The following is an 18,842-nucleotide window of genomic DNA, read 5'->3' as shown; positions in this document are numbered from 1 at the left end:
TTCACGTAACACGCGTAACACGCATTGCACGATTCTTATTTGCTAGTATAATACATATTAAACCTTCAAAGTAACAATTGATATAATATCATAGTGCATATTACTTAGTATTCTATTATTTTTAATATAAAAATAATTTTGATTAAAATATTAATTACATTATCAATAGTTTTTATTATAGCATAATTATTGATAATTAACTCATATCAAATTTATTGCTTGGTGCTATTCTTCAGTTTATTTTTCAAAAATATCAGTCATTTCCATCCTCGTAGAAATGGCCATTCCTCTCATCTAAGAGTGGAATTAGTATTCCCTCATTGAAGATAGATGATTCCAAACGAAATGTAGACCTTTTGAGTTTATTGCAATAACAATAATTGAAATGGACTAAATATGGAATTCACATTCCATTCCAACGCCAGTAGCTTTGATTGGTCTTGCTAACTACTCTTCTTGAACCATCACACTAGTTTTTTCAGATCCCTTCTCATAGCTTTATCGGCAAACCTCGTCCTTAAAGCATCATCCAAGCTTGTTCAACTCTAGCTTTCTCATGGCAGTTTCTTTTCTTCTATTTGCTAGTGCTAAATAAACCTTAATTAAAGGTCACCATCTTAAATATCCCCTTTGTTTATTTCTTATGAGAAAAAAATTGTTTCATGATCTTCCAAGATCTAACCCGGAAAGTTTAGTCTCTTGACCAACTTGATCATGCTGAATTTCTTCTAATCTGAAGAAAGTCTCGCAAATTTTATTTTGCCTGACACAAATCAAGTTAGTTGTCACCATAACTTCTCGAACTTCCGACTTCGTATATTGTTTGTCAAGACTACTTATTCTAGTGCAGCATATAATTAATTTAGTTTGTTGCTCGCTACCTTGACAATTTTCAATGAAATGACTTTCAGAATAAGGAGCGTGGAGATTTATTTTTTCAAAAAAAATCAGATCTCTTTCTTAGGAACAGGGAAAGGATACTCGAACCGGTCTTTATGAATTCAAGGAGCACATGTTCCTTGAGTGGTAGAACACGACTTCCAACGCAGAAGAGGCTGACCATTAACAGTGACATGTAAGCTGATGATTGAAGCTATGGAGGCCTGTTGACGCTTGACGTACCTTCTCACCTTCTCAATAACACTCTTCTGCGGGAGGCCGTGGAGGTGAGGACAATTCAGTTTTGCCTAGGATGTCAATAGTCAACTTCTGAGGCTGACTTTATTCGGTTTGAGCCGATCGAGTCATCGAAAATTTTGGATGCGTATGGGGTTGGAAATTTCTCTGTCGGGAGAATTGAAGTTTAATAAGGCCCCTCGATCATGTGCTCGAACGCGATCATTCGGGAGTTCAGAGAGCACTCACATGTTCTTGTTAGCTGCAACAAGATCCTGGCTGCTGATCCTGAAACCAATTCCATTGACTGCATATGCCTTCTCTTTCGTTTTAAATGTTGATCGATCAACCCTGCTCAACCCATGAGTTGGTCTTGAAAATAAGGATTAAAGTAAAGATGGTATACCTATTCAATTACAAACAGATTCTGAAACGCATACTTTTAGGTGCTGAAATATTGCAAAGAGTTTCTCCTATTTTTTGGCAATATATACTCCTAGAAAATTTCTTGTTTGTTTTCTGTTTCTCCTTCAGGATATAAATAGTGCTTAGATGCCTGCCTCAAATCTGAAATTTGCATTTAGGATATTCCACCGTATGATCATGTTATGTTCACTCTATCTGAATCTTTATTTGGTTAGGTTGAAAGTCAACTTGTCTGTTCCCGTACTCGTTTGAAAATTTTGGACAAAATATATGAATTTTGTGCGAATGGACCTTCTAATGAAGGAACTGATGAAGTTAACATAGAAGACTAAGAAGAGGAGCTGATTATCTAGTTGTGGCGGGTGCTTATTAAACAGTTTCAGGTGCAAATTAGCATTCTACGCTATCGTATGAAAGTTGTTTGGAAATCAATGACGGAAAGTAGTATGTATGTGGGGAGATGCTTTCCGAGCTCTTAGTTTTAATTATTTCCTGCACATACTCTTAAAACATTCGATCTCACACCCTCTCACTAATATGTGGGGAGATGAATTTGGTATTTTCCATCAAATCTACACAAAAAAATGGGCTGTGCATGCATGTCTTGAGGTAGAATATTACATGATCACTAAGAGATAGAAAGCCCATATCGTGATGAGCACGGATTTGCATGGCAGATTGGCATCGTATGCCCTTCCTTACCAAGTATTTGATATGCTAAATCTCATCTATTCTTAATCATTGTATTACTCAAATCATAGAACTTATAGAATAAGAATCTCAAGCCTGACATGGTGGCTCAGATGGAAGTCGGAAGCCAACTTGTCCTTGAATTCAAGTTAAGAGTCCAGGGAATTATTTATTTCATCCTTCCCCCAACCCCATTAACTTTTTATATTGCACCGAATCCACTATCAATACTATTCTAGCTTCATAACCACATACCGTAACATATGGAGCTCTGAAAACGGCGTGTTATCTCCCCTTCTCTTCACATGCTTTCATTTTCTTTTTAATAAACCTCTGCAGATGAGTTGGGACTTTCCGTTCTACCTACGAAGTCTATCATCATCTTTATTTACATCTTATTGGAGCAGTTGGGTGTCGGAAGAGATTAAAGAAATAATAATAATAAAAAGAAGGCAGAGAATAAATAATACTTGTGGACTAGTCAAATGCTCAGGTGGTCTAATAATTTGAAGTTTTCATTTGTTCCGGAGAAACGGTGGCTTACTGCATATTTTGGACTCTAGTGTTCGAGCAATTCTAAACACAATAAACCAGTACAATTCAGCATTGGTGTCTCACCTAGGCCAGCCACCTGCCTTTCTCTGCCTGAGGTGTAACCTGCAAGCATTTGACGATAAGACCAAGTACCAAAACAGTATTTGATATTAAGATACCGAAATAAAGGATGCCAACTAAGGGGTTTTTCCTAACCATTGTCTCCAAAATCATTTGAAGCAACAAGGGTTGAGAAAGGCTATAGCCTATACTTAATTCGGGGCATGATTCGTTAGTAGTAAACTAAAAGTTTTGCATTAGATTTTAATAAAAACTTTAGTAACTTTTATATATATATATATATATATATATATATATATATATATATATATATATTGGCTGCTCATACTAATTTCATGTGAGCACGACCAGCTGAACGATATAGTGGCGGAGAAATAAAATCATGTCGAGTCCAGAAAATTTCTTTATAGCAAATGAGGCGACCCAATCGGTAATTCTATTTGTATTTTTCCAACAATATGTCTTTTTTTAAGTGGAGATACTTTTTCTTACAAGATTTACTAGAGGGAAACAGAGGGATGCCCAAATGATTGGATCTGCAGGATGGGGGCTTTCCAAGGCACAAGTTAGCTGGACTTTTATCTCGGTATTTGAAAAGCAGATTAGCGTGAGGATTTTGAGGAGATATGTTATTTAACGGAAAAACACAGAGAAGAAATAGATAGCACGCTTTCGCAAGCACCTCCCTTTTTCTCAAACAGTTTGGCCGCTAAATGCATTCACGTATCCTTCCAACCAAAATAGTTTGACTACATAAAAATACAGTGACGGATATGAGAGCCCAGCTTAATTGGTAAAGCCAAATGGCTCAATTTGTAAAGCCATTTTATATGGAATTGATTAACTTCTCCCATTTTATCAGAGAACAAAAACACAAATTCGGCTCAAAAACCTCTCCCATTTGATGTAAACATAAAGATGAATAACCTAATAGAATCATTTTATTTCAAAGATGGACATAAAAGTAAAATATTTTTAGCTAGTTATTTTGAATAAAAAAATAATTAAGTAAGGCTCATAATGCTGAATCTCTTCTAAGATCAAAGCTTTTTATCGTAACTTCTGTTTCGTTGCATACCTCGACTCACTATTGTATGAATAGCGTCTCCTGTTGCAGTTTAAACAGCACAGGGTAACTTTTTTTGTGCTTTTGAATATCCAATATTTTGCCTAAACAAAAGAAGTCATTAAAAAGGAAGCTTATACCACTAAACTAGCATCTTGGACCCAACATAATGCTGTTTTGAATAATTTTCAAGTCTAATTAGCAGATTATTAGTGCTAGCATACATCTTTGCTCTTATAATACTTAGTGCTACTCTATGTCTCGTTTTCATAATTGAAGAGTTTAATAAAGTTGTGGGAAATATGGAAAGATGCAATTGTAGCAAGAAGGCATGAAGAGAAACTTGTGAACATGTTTCTTGTCCTCTGAAATTAAAAGCCCCATGTAGTTATGAGATTAAAGGCTCCTTTTCTGTTTTGCCAAATTTCTTGAGTGGCTTTTCCAAAAGTTGCACTCAATTTACAACCCGTGTATCATTTGACTTCTAAGGCCAATATTTGGTGAGATGGGATACAAATTCTTTTGGGATGCCAAATAAAGAATAGATTTCTCCAAGCTTTCAGAAATCTAAATACATATCAAACCATATTCCAGGGGATATTTCCACTTGAATCCCCCAACATAAAAAATAATAATATATATATTTAAACTCAGACACAACATTAAGTGCATGAAAAGAACAAAAGAATTTGAATATCACGGCTGCCTGCATCTCCATACTTTGATTCTTCTATTTTTCCTTCTCTTTTTCCATCCAAGCCAGCTTTTACAAAGCTTTGCTTCTAGAAGGTCGCTTGCATTTCTAACGGCGGCTGCTGATTCCTTAGCTTACTGTGAGCTGCGGGAATCCGAACGACGGGTGCGGAGATAACGGCGAAAGAGGCGGCACGTTAAAGATTCCCATCATGTCGGCTCCATCCCAGACGGTCGTCCAGCTCGACGGCGTCAAGGGGCAAACCGACGGAATATTCTCCCCCACCACCTCCTCGATCGATGGAGACCTCTCCTTCTTGACCGGCCTCATCTCCTCTTCCTCTGCTTCCTCCTCCGCGGCCGCGATCGCCGCCTCCCTCTTCCTCTTCCCAGCCGCCGCCTCGATCGGTGCCGGAGGGGCCGGGATCCAGTTGCCGGAGCTGCCGATCTCGTTGGGGAAGTTGAGGATCGCCTTGGAGCCGCGCATCTGGAAGGCGGCGCGGTCGTAGGCCCTCGCGGCCTCGATGGCCGTGTCGAAGGTCCCGAGCCAAACCCTGGAGCCTCGCCGTTTAGGATCCCGGATCTCCGCCGCAAACTTCCCCCACGGCCGCCGCCGCACCCCGCGGTACCTAGACCCGTCGTTGTACTCCGCAGGCTTCTCCGCCGGCGCGACCTCCGTCCGCTCAAGCTCAAACTTCCGGACCGGGGGGAGGGAGACGGTGAGCGACGGGCGGCGGTCGGAGGGCGGCGAGGCCTGAAGCGATTCGCCGCCGACCTCGATCATGGGGGCGATCGGATCGGCGAAGCGGTAAGACGATTGTCCACCGTAGGAATCGGGGAAGGGCGGGGTGGGGTCGATGTAGTCGGCGACGGCGATGTCGTGGGGGGCGGAGGGCGGAGGGAGAGGGGAGAGGAGGAGGTCGTCGAGGGAGATGGTGGGGTCGCCGAGGAGGTGCTCGCGGATGAGGTCGAGGGTGGAGACGTCGTCGCCGATGGATGCCATAAACGAGCGTCAAAGAACCAAGACAAGACGAAAGAAGATACGTATGGGAGAGCAAGATAGATGGGAGGGAGGTGGATATGGGAGTGAGCAGGGAGTGAGAGAGGGATTTAAAAGGAGGGAGAGAAGGAACGACCCTTTTTTTTTTTTTTTTTTTTTTTTCTGGTAAAAGGAAGCGGTGGTGTCGTTCGGAGTGGGTTCGCGGATGGGCGGAGGAAAGGGGAGTGGCTTGTCGTTTGTTTAGTAGATATCTTGGGGTCACGAGGGTTGGGTTGTATCTTTCGCCCGATAGAACCATCGGTCTTATTTCGCAACATCAACAGTTGGATCTATATACGCATGGATCTCAAAGCACTCAGAATCTTTATTCATCAATATGTACGGAGCTAGAAGCGGACAGTGGGTGATCCAACGGTGGATTACGCCGAAGGAAGGTGAGTCCTTCTTTCTCGCTAAATATACAATCCTTATGGGCGCCAAAAAAAGGATGTGTGGGCGCTGTTTTGGGCGGGGAATCTTCCGAGAAGCTTAGGAAGTCGCCGTAACGTGACGAATTTAGCTTTCTACTAAGAAGACGCTCTTTTTAAGTCCAAAATAAGGAAACGACCAAATCATTATAATATAGTTATAATTTATGGTAATGTTATGGCGATGCATGCGAAGCAAGAGATTTTTTAATAACAAAAAATATAATAAAAAGGAGAAGATAGAATGATAGATGGACGGAGAAGAAAAATAGAGAATTAGAAGTTTAAAAAAATAAACTGGAAAATTCTATTAGCAAATACTTTAATTGATGTTTAGAGTTCATCACATGAGACACAATTTTAAAGCTCTTTCAAATCATGTACAGCGGATAGATAGATGTGTATAACGTACCAAACGATAATAACAAAACAGGGGGTCATCAAGTGGATTGAGTAAAATAGTGAATAGCTATTTTTAAATAAAAATATTTTTCTAGATATCATAAATATTGAAACATAATTATTTAGCTTAAAAATAGTAAAAATATTAAATTAAAGCTGCTGCTGCTGCTACTTTGGGGCTAGTGTAAGAGATTAGTTATCACATAAGATTGTTTATGCTATATATATATATATATATATAGATAGATATAGATAAGTCTGAAATGTATTATTAAATTCTAGCTATTGATATTGTAAAATATAGTAATTAAGATTGCTTCCAAGAACATTATTTTAGACTTTGTTGTTAAGAGGGATATATAGAGGGGAGAACGGTTTACAACAATGGATTTGATGGCAAGTATAATATAATAACAGGAAAAGAAAACGATAAGAGTTGCTATAAGCATATTATTGCAAGTAGTAGCTTCATCATTTCTTTAAAGAATATATTACGTTTAAAAAAACAACTTTTTTGCATCAATATTCTCTTTTATAGAGATCATCTCGTCTGGAAAAAAAAATAATATTCTCTTACCGACAGAATAGTGATAGGAATAGCAATATTATTATAATAGTCCTTATAACAATGATTATTTTAATATTATGAAGATTCGAAACAGCCGTGACGGTCGTCATGATGATGGATAGCAATATGGGCAGAGGAGCGTTGTAACGGGACACTGCCGTCATTGGAACATTGGTTCGGAGAATGTAGGCCCGGATTGGTCCAATTGGGCGAGCCACTTGCATGAAATTGAAGGATAGGAAAGGGAAGCGTGCCATCCCAACCAATTTGAGGCCCCACGGGGAGCGACAGGTGCATGCACCGGTGCCATCCCTTCAACACTCGTACCATACTGCCGGCACAGTTGGATGGGCTCCTACAGATAAATTATACTCTACACTGTGTGCACCAACATAGTTAATTACCAAGATGATCATACGATGAATTGGTATGGTGTGCAGCCACGTGATGGACGTGGTGTAGGGTATAATTTTTTTTTGAGCTTGTGACGGTGCATGAGACATCGGCTAACTTAGTTATATGGCTCATGTTGTCCAATGATGCTAGCTGTAGGTGAGCTTAATTGGATTTAGAGAACTTATGCGGAGGCATTAATCTGCTAGCATTAGCTAAATTTGATATTTTTTGAAACCATAGATTAGTAGGTATCATGTGATACATCATGCATGATATTTAAGTTATGGAGTGCATGGAACGACCGTTGAGAGCATTTGTTTTTTGGTACAACGGCTGCTCATACCGCTCTCGCATGAGTACATCCAGCAAGGTTAAGTGAAAGAAAATGAAAAAACAGTGCAGAGATATCCTCCTGACAAGACCACATGATCTTTCTTGAATGCTGAGCAGTAAAAGAGGCCAGTCAGTCAATTGCCCTGTTCGTCTCCCGGTACATATGTACGGCCTGTAAAGCTCTACACTCATCCACCAGCCGAAGTAGATCGCACAATAGAGGATGCTCATCCCCCCTTCGCCCCCCACCTCGTAGTCTCTCGATCACTAGGGCAAAGTCTCTCCCGAGGATGATTCACTTTGCCCTTAAAACTAGCTTGGCATAGGTGATGCCTTCTCAGGCTATTCTGAGCTCTGTCCCTATAGCTGACAGTTGGATATTCAGATAAATAGAGACAGCTAGTAGAGTAATGCTGACTTGCTGAGAAAATAAACCATGAACACTTGACGCATACTTGACCATTATTCTAAGCAAGGCAAGAAGATATATATTGAGGAATAAATAGTTGCTCACGTGCATAAGAAGGGTTTTTGGGTTGACATCTTTCGCACCAAGAAAGATTAGTATCATGTCTTGCACAGATCTCAAAGCCTATAAACTCTCTTTCATCTATCTACTTAGATCTCATAGCAGCTATTGTACGATCGAACAGTGCATATCGCGAAAAAAAAAGTGAATCATTATTTTGCATGAAAGATACAATCCAAATCTAGAAGAAGGTAGCTTCTTGGATAAGTGATCGAGAGAACCGCAAACACATGTTTTCAATTCATATTTGCTTTCACTTTGGCAGAACCAACCATATTCTACTCCCAGAGATAATGATATATATATATATATAGAATAATTATATTTTCATTCATTATTTTGTTAGGAAGAGGTTCACATCGAGATATAACCTTCAAGCAACCAACAATCACACGTTTCTTAGGTCGAAACTCTTTTCTTCCAGTACTTGCTAGAAGCCATCCACTTCGGACAAGTGACACACACAAGTCTATAGCTTTCGACTCTTGCTTGAAACACGTTGCAATTCAAGTCCTCGGTCAAGAGCTATCTATGTATGAAATTTTAAACCTTATTGGAGAATAGCTTCTAGTCTATTTTCTTATGAGATGGATATTTAGGAAGAAGCTAACAGTATCACTGATTGAATCGCGGCATATGTGGCTAATTACAAAAAAGCTATTTTATGATCCATTACAAGAGGAGCATTAATTTGAAGTTGATCCATTACAAAAACTTTATCCTATCTTCTTACTATGCCTCCATGATTTTTTTTTCAAACTTTCTGAAACCGTAAGCTTGATTGAACCATAAGCATGAATCACACCATAATGATAGCCTAACATTAAGACCATTTACAACCTTCCTTCAGCATCTTCTAGCTAGAATTGATGTATAGTAGCTTTACTCTTTCTACGATGTCATGTCACCTTGTTAGGGTGGGAGGAGACAGGATTTGTAGACTGATGTTGATTGTAATTTGTAGATCAAATCAGTGTTTGGAGGCAAGCTTATCACATATGTAACATTCGCTGTAATTTCATAGGAATTATGATGGAAGAGCCGAAGCTAACAGGACAACTAGCATGCTGAGAAGAGTCCAGTGTTTTACAATCTTAATAGGTTTGTACTACTATAGAAAACCCTTAATGCCACATCGATTCGATGATATGGTTATGAGGCAAAGATATGGATTAGGTTTTGGCATTTTTCTCTTCATCTCTAAGAGCAGTAAGTAGAAAATATTTGATTCCAACTCCGATCAAACAGAAGCAGGTGAAAAGGGCATTGGATTAGTATTAGGTCCCATCTCATGTCTTTGCTGTGATGATGAGTGGGTACAGCTTTTATGTTATGTGCTGATGTAGTTTTCTTTCTCACTTTTTTTTTAAAAAAAAAGGACATAAATATGCTACAATGGTGGTGTTTAACAATCTTATCGGATTGCAACACTAGTGAAAATGTTTAATTTTATGTCAACCGATTAATGTTATGGTGCTGAGGTAAAGAGTGTTTGTTTCGAATAAAGAAGCCATGATATGTGAACGACTTTGACGATGATTCTGAAATAATATTTGAAGAGATGGATTAGGTTTTGGCTCTTGCCTCCTGTCTGCATTGAAGAATAGAATGCAAAATATATTTAATTCCTACTGTGATCTACTGATCCAGAAGAGAAAGGTGAAGAGAACAATGAATTGGTATCAAGTCACTATCTCATGTCCTTGTTGTGATGAGAGGAGATAGTTTTTTTTTTTTTTTTTTAGATATAAACAAAAACTAGCCTGTTGATAATAGATTTATTTTCTATGTAAATATGTAGACTATATATATATTTTTTAATGATCCTTAGTATTATTTTTGTTTTAACAAAATTTAAATAATAATAATAATACTGACCGATACAGGATCACGTTAATAAAAAAAAATAATGACGATATATGAATATGCTAACAAAAAAATAATATAGTCTAATACAGATTGTTACGTGATTTCTAAAATTATGCTAACAAAGAAGCTTAATTTCATGTCTCTTTTATTTGATACTACGCTTAATTTAACGTCAAACAATTATTTTTATGGTTACGAGGTAAAGATATTTGTCGTGACTGAAAAAGCCACGATTCGGTGATGGTTATGAAATAATCTTTTAAGATACAGATTAAGTTTTGGCTACTGCCTCTTGTCTGCATGGAAGAAGAGAAAGCAGAAGATATTTGACTCAACTCTGATGCTATAAAGGCGGATGAATGGAGAATTAGTTTGATATTAGGTCACTGTCTCATGTCTTCGCAATGATAAGAGGAGAGGTTGGTAAACATATTTAAGTGGAGCAGTTTTCTTCTGAAAGAATCGAGATTGCAATTTCCTTGAAAGAGATGACTTATCCACAAAGTGAGCTGGTGTGGCACTTTTGCTCCAAGCTTCCACCCAAATTGGTTTAGTTCAGGAACCAACTATGATGGGCTCCTGTTACTCTTACTTGTAAGGTGGAATTCTCTGTCAGCTCAACTCATTTTGGGACCATGACAACCATACTTCTAAGTTGCCCAAAAGCAATGTCCACACTGGAAATTCTTTTCTTGAGGGTTAGTGCACACTGGAGAATTCAATGCACAAAAAAGATGCAACAAAAAAAGACTTGTCTGGTGGATGCAACAAAAAAAGACTTGAAAAGTGTCTCTCTCTTTTAAAAAAAAGAAAATGATGTGGTGTGCAAGCATTAACTTCCCCATAGTTAACCCTGGGATGAAACCTTTTACCAGCTTATGGAGGTTGAGATCAACTGTGAATTCCATTTCCTTTGCTTTTTTGTAAAGAAAAAGAACATTAACAGAATAACTTAAATTGCAACAGTGGAAACTACTTATGATATAATCCATAAAGATACATGAACTAGTTATATGCACAAAGAACATGACAAGTATATTAAGATAATTTTGCTAAGATCCAACACAGACAGACAATGAAAAGTATTAATTCAAGATCCTTTTATTGCTGTGTTGTTTATATAGAAGCCCGCATTGATAATTGATTCACCAATAATTCCTTTCATAAATGTTTAGATATTTGAAGTATCAAGTATCTCAGCTCTGACATTTAATTTAAGAAAGTATAGATGCAGAGTAAAGGATAGCTTATGCCAAGCGGAGACAAGTGGATTAAATAAAATTTGCTTAATGCTTAACCTGAACTTAGCAGGTCAGATTTGACTGGATTTGGAAAGTGTTAGCTATCTAGAAGTATATAAATGATTTGATCTTGTTATATAATTGCATTCACACTAAAAGAGATTCATAGAACTCTAAGCCCATTCACAACCTACAAGCACGGCCATACCATTCTCCAGATAGTTTTATTTTTATTTTTATTTTTATTTTTTTTCTGAAATCCATGGGAGGGAGGATTTTGTTTATTAGACTAAAGTTGGGATGGGATTTATACCAAGAGCACAAGTCCAAAGAGGAATACCTGCCAAAGTGCTGGAAACTAGGAGGCAAACTTATAACGAAAAGCAACTTTCATTAAACTAATATAATAAGAAGCAAGATGGAAGGGGAAAGCATTAATAGGACAACTAATTAATATGTGGATATGATTAGAGCCACATAAGGCTTGCAGCATTTTAAGGGTTAAAAAGGTTAGTTTCATGACGATCAGTATATTCCATGACTATGAAACAAAAGGCGGATACTCGTCGTGATTGAAAAAACCATGATACATGTATTGCGAGATGAACAGAGCTGCAAACCGAGCTTTTTTTTTTTGTTGTTTGTGGATGGTCGGTGTAGCCTTGCCCTATATTTCGGGATATTTTGTATGCTGATTCTTTTGATGTATTTATACCAGACATGCGTGATTCGTCCGTCTTAACAAAAAGAGAGAGGGAGGGGGGCGTGTTTCTACCATGGCGAGTGCAGCTAAAGCTTTTCTCTAAATATTTTACTCCAACCGTGAAACAATGGAGAAAAGGTGACTGTTTTATAGATATATAGCTGAATAGGGAGTCATTGATTTGAAAGGGCCAAGCTGACGAGTCCCTGAAAACGATGGCTTATCCACAAACAAAGGCAAGTGAGCTTGATGCCGCCCACTTGCACCAGGCCAACACCCAGTTTATCGAGTTCATGAACCTAATACCATGGGCACCCATCACTGTAAGCTCGCTTGCTATGTCACACTTTGTTTATTCCATTCATTTTGATGTCATCTTTAGCCGGTATGTCCAAGTTGCCCAGAAAGTATGTCCACACTGCACAATAAACTGTGTTACATTATTTCATAGTGCGCAAGTATCGTACACAAAAAGCATCCAATCATACAATGAGAGGTTGCAGGCTTTGAAATGTTACTAGATCTTTGAAGCCTCATACAGATTCAGGATTATGGGGATAGCACGAAGGAAATCGATGATCGAGAGGATATAGAAGGGATGCGTAAAATACAAGCACAAAGATCAACAACTATATGTACTTGGACCTCCGAATTTAGATGTCAGACTATCATGTGTGATGGTCATCTATCTCTTGATGGCAGCCATTTAAGAATGCATAGAATAATGGTGTTCTGTTATTAACTGTGAATTAGATGACTCTAGGATGGAATGGAAAAGTTTAAAGAGGTGTCTTCGAACCTAACAAGATCCTCTGTGGTGTGATTCTGACACTAGAGGCTTTGGAACATGCTATGAGGTGAACACAAATAGAAGAGGAAAATAAAGGAAGAAAAGAACGAAAGAAAAAAAAAAAACCTTAGCGGTAGCTAAATTCCGAAATCCCATTACGACTAAAAATCAATTATAAGAATTCACTGGTCCAAGCTTAGAAGAAAAGGAATCCCCTACTACGGGGAACCAACCAGTAAGAAATGAAAATGATACATAGCAAAGATAAGGATTGTCTCGCTATAGTCATAATATTACAAGCATAATTTAGGAATCTTTTTAACTAATCATAACTAAGTAAACCTCAAGTGAGACTTGAAGAGGTGGAATGAGCCGTCTTTAGGGAAGGGTACAAAAGAGAGGAACAAGTCGATGTTTCCATGTCACTCTCAGCTGTTGGATACTTTGATTTTTCCAAGGGAAGGTGATGGGAGGCTGCTGGATCACCTTCTCGGTTTGATGTATTGACAGAGGTGGGAGAGACGCAGGGTGGTAACGCATACACATGGTTTAGTATGCTTAAAGAGGAGGGGAGACAATATACTGAGTGAAAGGGATGCCTTATCCCAAATGGATCCAAGTGGGAGTTTGGGCACTAATGTAAAGGTTCCTTTTTATTCTGGTCATTGGGCCCCTTCTCGATTCCTTCATGCCATCCAAGTGGATTACTTTAGATGGTAGTCGATGCAATACTTTCTCTCCTTGCCAAATGGAGTTGGCGGTGCCTTTCAAATGACTTGGAAGTCTGGATTTTATTTTTTTTTTTTGGCTAAAATAGATAAATTATACCATTCTAATACGAACACATCTAAAAAGGATAAAAAAAAAACAAATTTTGGAGCGTTCTAGGCAGCCTCTTCTTTCCGACCTATAGAGCATCTTCAGAATATGGTCATGTACGAAGCCATCCAGTCTGCAGCCCTGTTGGTCTGATGTGCTTGGCTTAAAAAGCCACTTTACTACTAACCATGGTCCGGATGTATTGAAGCAAAAGGTGGCACCCATCCATACCGTCGACGTCTTTTTAGATCCAACTGGTAATTGTAGCCAAATTGCCCTCAATGCAGCTGTGAGGTGGGCACTTCACAATTGGAAAAGGCCAATAGACCATATCTTGAAAAGATTGTTGGATTCCCGATGTGCCTCTCCAAGAACTCTTCCTCGCAATTTATTGCCCAAGTAGTAAGAAAAATGGTGCCGTTGCTTGAGGTTCTTGATCAGTTCGATAAATTGACAGCCCTCCTTGCAACAATTACACTTGGCCAAGATGAGGGCTGGGTGAGATGGAAACTGAATGCAAACGAAACATTTAACTCAGACTCCCTTTACCATCTCTTGAACTCTCATAGGCATAAAGTGTGCTTTTGCTAGTTCTCTATGGAAGTCTAAGACCCCGTTGAAGATTAAATGCTTCGCTGGGTTATGCTGGAAAAAGAAGCCGGACACTGAAGATGATATTGGTGAAAAACTTGGAAAAGATCTGAGAGTGCGTGTGCTTTGTAATGATGCAAGAGAAACAATGGACCATCCATATATTTTCATCATGCAAGTTCTTCACCACCATTTCAAAGTCCGTTCTTATCCCTAGGTGTTGCCCCATCTACAATTTAGCAACGAGAACTTTCGTCTGGCTTCGACAAGAAGAAGAAAACTTTTCCAAACCATCGCAGCTTATCATCTTGATGCTGCTGGCCACCATGTCTGAGGTTTGTTGGAAAGAGAGGAAATCTTGAATCTTTCTAAATATTCCAAGGGGTTCTCAACGTTTCAATTACTGGTCAAGCCAGGAGCTTTTGGTGGAATTTGGAAAGATCTGGGCCAAAATTAAAAATATTAATCAGAAGCTGCTTGATTCCGATGAAGTCCCTGCGACAGGAGGTCCTTGGTGATGGTTTCAGGATTTCAGACAGTATCTGAAACAGAAAGTCCTATTCTTAAAAGATTTGCTGCTGCAGCCATTCTTCTTTTCCAATACAATGTCTTGGAAAAGAAATAGCATATGGAAAGCCTATTGTTTCCACAAAGATTATATATCACTATAATATATATCAACACTACTATCACATTAGCAAAAGCAAACAACCGCACTTCAAGAAAAGGTGGGATTTCCATTCTGGAGAAAAATTAGCTCTAATAACAATTCCAAAAGGTATACAAACCCGATCGAATGCCTCTGATATGAGATCTAAGTTATACTTTACCCGAAAAGCACGAACCAAAAGTGGCAACTGAACAGTCTTACAACTATGGAGAACTGAAGGAATTGAGGGAAACCGTGCAAGAGCGCCACCAGGAGAACTGAAGGAATTTACAGACTGACTGACACGTAAGAAGAGACCCAAGTCTGCCAAATCTTGCATGAAAATGCCTACCACATCAAACCCTAGAAGGAATGAAATTGCGTGTGGAGATGCAATCAAATTACACTTCTTTAAGCAAGGTTCACTATCTCGGTACCAGACCTCGTACCAGACACTAGTACAGTGTCGATACAATACAAAATTTTTTTGAGTATACCGAATATCAGTACACCATCCGCACTGTATACCGACATCGAACTGGTACAGTACAGTATGCCTCAAACTGTCCGATTCGGACCAGTATGGCGTACCATGTCTTTGAGTAATGATTTCATCACATCCATATATAGTTAACCAAACCTATCTTTTTCAAGAGAGAGAGAGAGAGTAGAGACTTTTTTTCTCACAACAAAGAAAAAAAAAGTCCACATTTTAAAGTGCATCAATTCTTCACTTTCTACAGTTTCTTTTAACGATTGAACAACATGTTACTTTCTGATATGTATATGTTTGTTTGTGGTTGTCTCTTCTCTTTTAAAATCGGCAGGAGCTATCTTGTTTCTCTTTCTTTTCTTAAGAGGCAAACATGGGAGAAAGACGCGAGCTTATTTGGTGATCTTGTGCACAGCTGTATGGGAAGGCAAACCGGTTTCCTCTAATCCCACCAGACCCAGAACCCACAAAAAAATGATCTGGGAGAGCAGATAGTTCTGATGATTAGAAGAAAGACACATGCTCATGTTAGTTATGCAGCAAGAGTTGTCATGAAATTAATGAAAGGGTCCCAAAAAGAGAAAGAGCGCTGAATCAATTTGACTTCTTACATTTGTTTTCATAATTACTAAACTTTACAGAACATGCCATATTGTCTTTATGCTTAACACAAACATCAGTTTATATCCATAGTTTCAATTATTTCAAAATGCATCTGCAAATTGGGGGGGCTATTGACAAAATAAAATCTCTCAGTTACCTTCAATTTTCCTTCCCATCTGCGAGCTTCATCTTCAAGCAAGTGCCGCAGTATGTCTTTCTCCTTGCAGATCCAAGGGCGATGACGATCACACCACTGTCTGGGAGTGCCATGGAGTGTAAAACGAATACTTGCATCGTAAAGCAACAAGTGCTCGGCAATCTTTCTGATCACAGTATGATCAGTCAAATATGCTCCAGTGCAATTTAATCCAACATCCACATAATGAAACTCGGAGATGCTGAACAAAAGACAGCCTTCAGAAATAGGACAGATGCAATCTTGGATCTCCTGAGATAATCTAGATGAAGGTTTCTCACTGCTCATCGAGTTTCCTGCAGGTTCGGTATTAAGGTGTGCAAGTTCAGTCACAAGCTGGTTGACAACAGTCCCACCCTTGCTAAATCCAAGGATGATTGTTTTGGGTGGAGTTGGTGATGTGGATGCAGGAGAATGCACGTCTGTCGGCATTTGTTTTGTTACACTGCATGAAATCAAACTTTTCACCTGCTAACCAGCAAGGGAATAAACATGCATGTCCACATTATGTAAACAATATATGTATCTCAAAGAAACTACAGAGATGTGGGGATCATTTCCAAGGTGGCAATCTCAAGCCATAGCTCACCAACAATCTACTTGCAGCTTGTTCATTGCAGAAACATTCTGTTTAGATCATTTCCTAACAAACAATAGAACAGAACCAAAATTCTGTACTAAATAATATATGACCTCGGCATTCAGCTTTATCCAAGGATGAGCATCAATAGGAAAGGCAGCTAGATAAATGATGTAGTATATTTCAATGAAATTAAATATATTTGCGTCGTGAAAGTTGGACTTAGTAGTATCCTTGTCTCATAACTAAATCTGCTCATGGAAAGCAATCCAGAGAATCTTAAGGAGTATGAACCTAAGGTGCAGTGTTGGATTTTTGAAAGGGGATAGCCAAGTTTGTTTTCTGTCAGTGGTCTAAGCTAGTGATCATCTTTATAACAGATCGAGACTTGGCACTTGATGACTTCACTCCTAAGAGAATTTCCGAAAATACTACTGCCCTCTAAACAAGTAGAAGAAAGCCAACTCGCTTCAACAACCTCGAATTTAGCAAAAAGATTCAATTTTTACCTCTTCGACGCACTTAGATAAGATTGCAACAATGGAAGACGAAGCCGGGAATCCATGAGGATCATAACGTTTCGGCTCCCCTCGAGAGTTCACCGACGGTATGAACTCCTTATAAACCGCGAAAGGCCCGTTGAAGGTGGATGCATCCACAACCCAAGCGTTGGCGGAATCCCCCAGCTTCGAGACGAGGAGCTCGGCGATGTTCCTCGAATCCGATAGCCTCTCGATCACCGGGTTCCCGGTGCCTTCGATCCGGTCGCCATTAAAGAAGATCGCATTCACAGAAGGAACCTACTTTCCATCAAGAAAACAAGAAGAAAAACGAGTTAGGGTTCTTCGGATCGAACGGATTAGGGATTGGAGAAATCAGGGTTTACGGAGATGGAGAGAGAGTAGGGTTATTACGATAAGGGCTTTGTCGGAGTGGGAGAGGAGGAGGGACGCAGCGACTCTGAAGAAGGGGCCGCCATTATTGGGGCCGAGGGAGACCTTGAGCACTCCGGTCCAACGGTCCATGGAGAGGAGACCGGACGGCGAGGGGTGAGCGTACCGGGAGGTGATAAAAGCTGGGCTATTCGAGAAGAAGCGCGACGGAGGGCATAACGACGGTAACGCCCCTCGACTGCTTATCATTTTTCGAACAAACTTCGGCACGCGATATCTCCGATGGCGGACGGATTGGGTCCATTTGGCGGGCCTTTCACGGTGCTTAAACCGCCGGAGAGTTTCGTCTAGTTCTAGAATCTAGATGTCATGATAGGAGAAGGTTCGAGATGTTAATAGCTCGGTGGTTTGGTCTTGCAAGATTCCTTACGATCTGTATAATTCAACAAAATGATCCAGGTAGACATTTAAAGGGTGTGCTTTTTTTTTTTTTAAGACCCACCCAATAAGGGCCGGAAACGGCCGGGCTGGGCCACCTTAGCCCATCCTAAATCCTTTACTCAGGCTTCAGATCAGGTTTAGGCCCGCAAATTTAAAAAAATTAAGGCCGAGCACCGTCACGAAGGCTGTTGGAAACGTCACCAGAGCCCTACCATTTATATTTTTTTTTCAAAAATAAAAAATTTGCCGACTACCCAATCTTGAGCAAATGGTTGCAACTGCATGCATACAGTGGTTGTAGGAGCCGAGGGGCCAGCTCTTGCGGTGGTTGGTGGTGAGAACGAAGAAGGCGACTAGGCAGAGCATTGCCGCTGCCACTCGAGCCCCGATCCTAACCCTCAGCATTGTCTTTGCTCGCACGATCTCGTTCACGACCCGCGACTAGCCACCCAAGCCCCGACCGCCGCCCTTCGTAACGCATCCACCAGCATGATCACGTTCACCACTCGAGCCCTGACCACCGCCCTCTGCATTGCCTCCGCTCACACATACCACTTGTCATTGGGTTCCTCCCAGGTATCTGGTTCGCCATGATCGATTGGGGGTGTCATGCAATTAATATCGAATGGGGAGAATTTTTCCACCCTAGTTTGGTCATGAGCTCAAGCTAGGC

General features: G+C 39.7%; 2 protein-coding genes across 2 annotated transcripts; both read right to left on the bottom strand.

Moving 5' to 3' along the window:
• Positions 1-4,274: 4,274 nt before the first annotated feature.
• LOC103699305 (ethylene-responsive transcription factor ERF105-like) lies at positions 4,275-5,738 on the bottom strand. Its single transcript, XM_008781341.4, has one exon. The coding sequence runs from the start codon at positions 5,607-5,609 to the stop codon at positions 4,737-4,739; it is 873 nt and encodes a 290-aa protein (XP_008779563.3). The 5' UTR covers positions 5,610-5,738; the 3' UTR covers positions 4,275-4,736.
• Positions 5,739-16,013: 10,275 nt separating this feature from the next.
• LOC103724189 lies at positions 16,014-18,137 on the bottom strand. The gene is made up of 3 exons (XM_008815374.3): positions 17,750-18,137; positions 17,345-17,635; positions 16,014-16,723 (listed from the first exon to the last, which is right to left on the bottom strand). The coding sequence occupies exons 1-3, from the start codon at positions 17,975-17,977 to the stop codon at positions 16,133-16,135; spliced, it is 1,110 nt and encodes a 369-aa protein (XP_008813596.2). The 5' UTR covers positions 17,978-18,137; the 3' UTR covers positions 16,014-16,132.
• Positions 18,138-18,842: the final 705 nt, after the last annotated feature.

Source organism: Phoenix dactylifera, chromosome 2, assembly GCF_009389715.1.
Source record: "Phoenix dactylifera cultivar Barhee BC4 chromosome 2, palm_55x_up_171113_PBpolish2nd_filt_p, whole genome shotgun sequence".
Taxonomy (NCBI): Eukaryota; Viridiplantae; Streptophyta; class Magnoliopsida; order Arecales; family Arecaceae; genus Phoenix; species Phoenix dactylifera.
The sequence above is the reverse complement of the archived record's forward strand: the minus strand, read 5'-3'. Positions and strand labels throughout refer to the sequence as shown.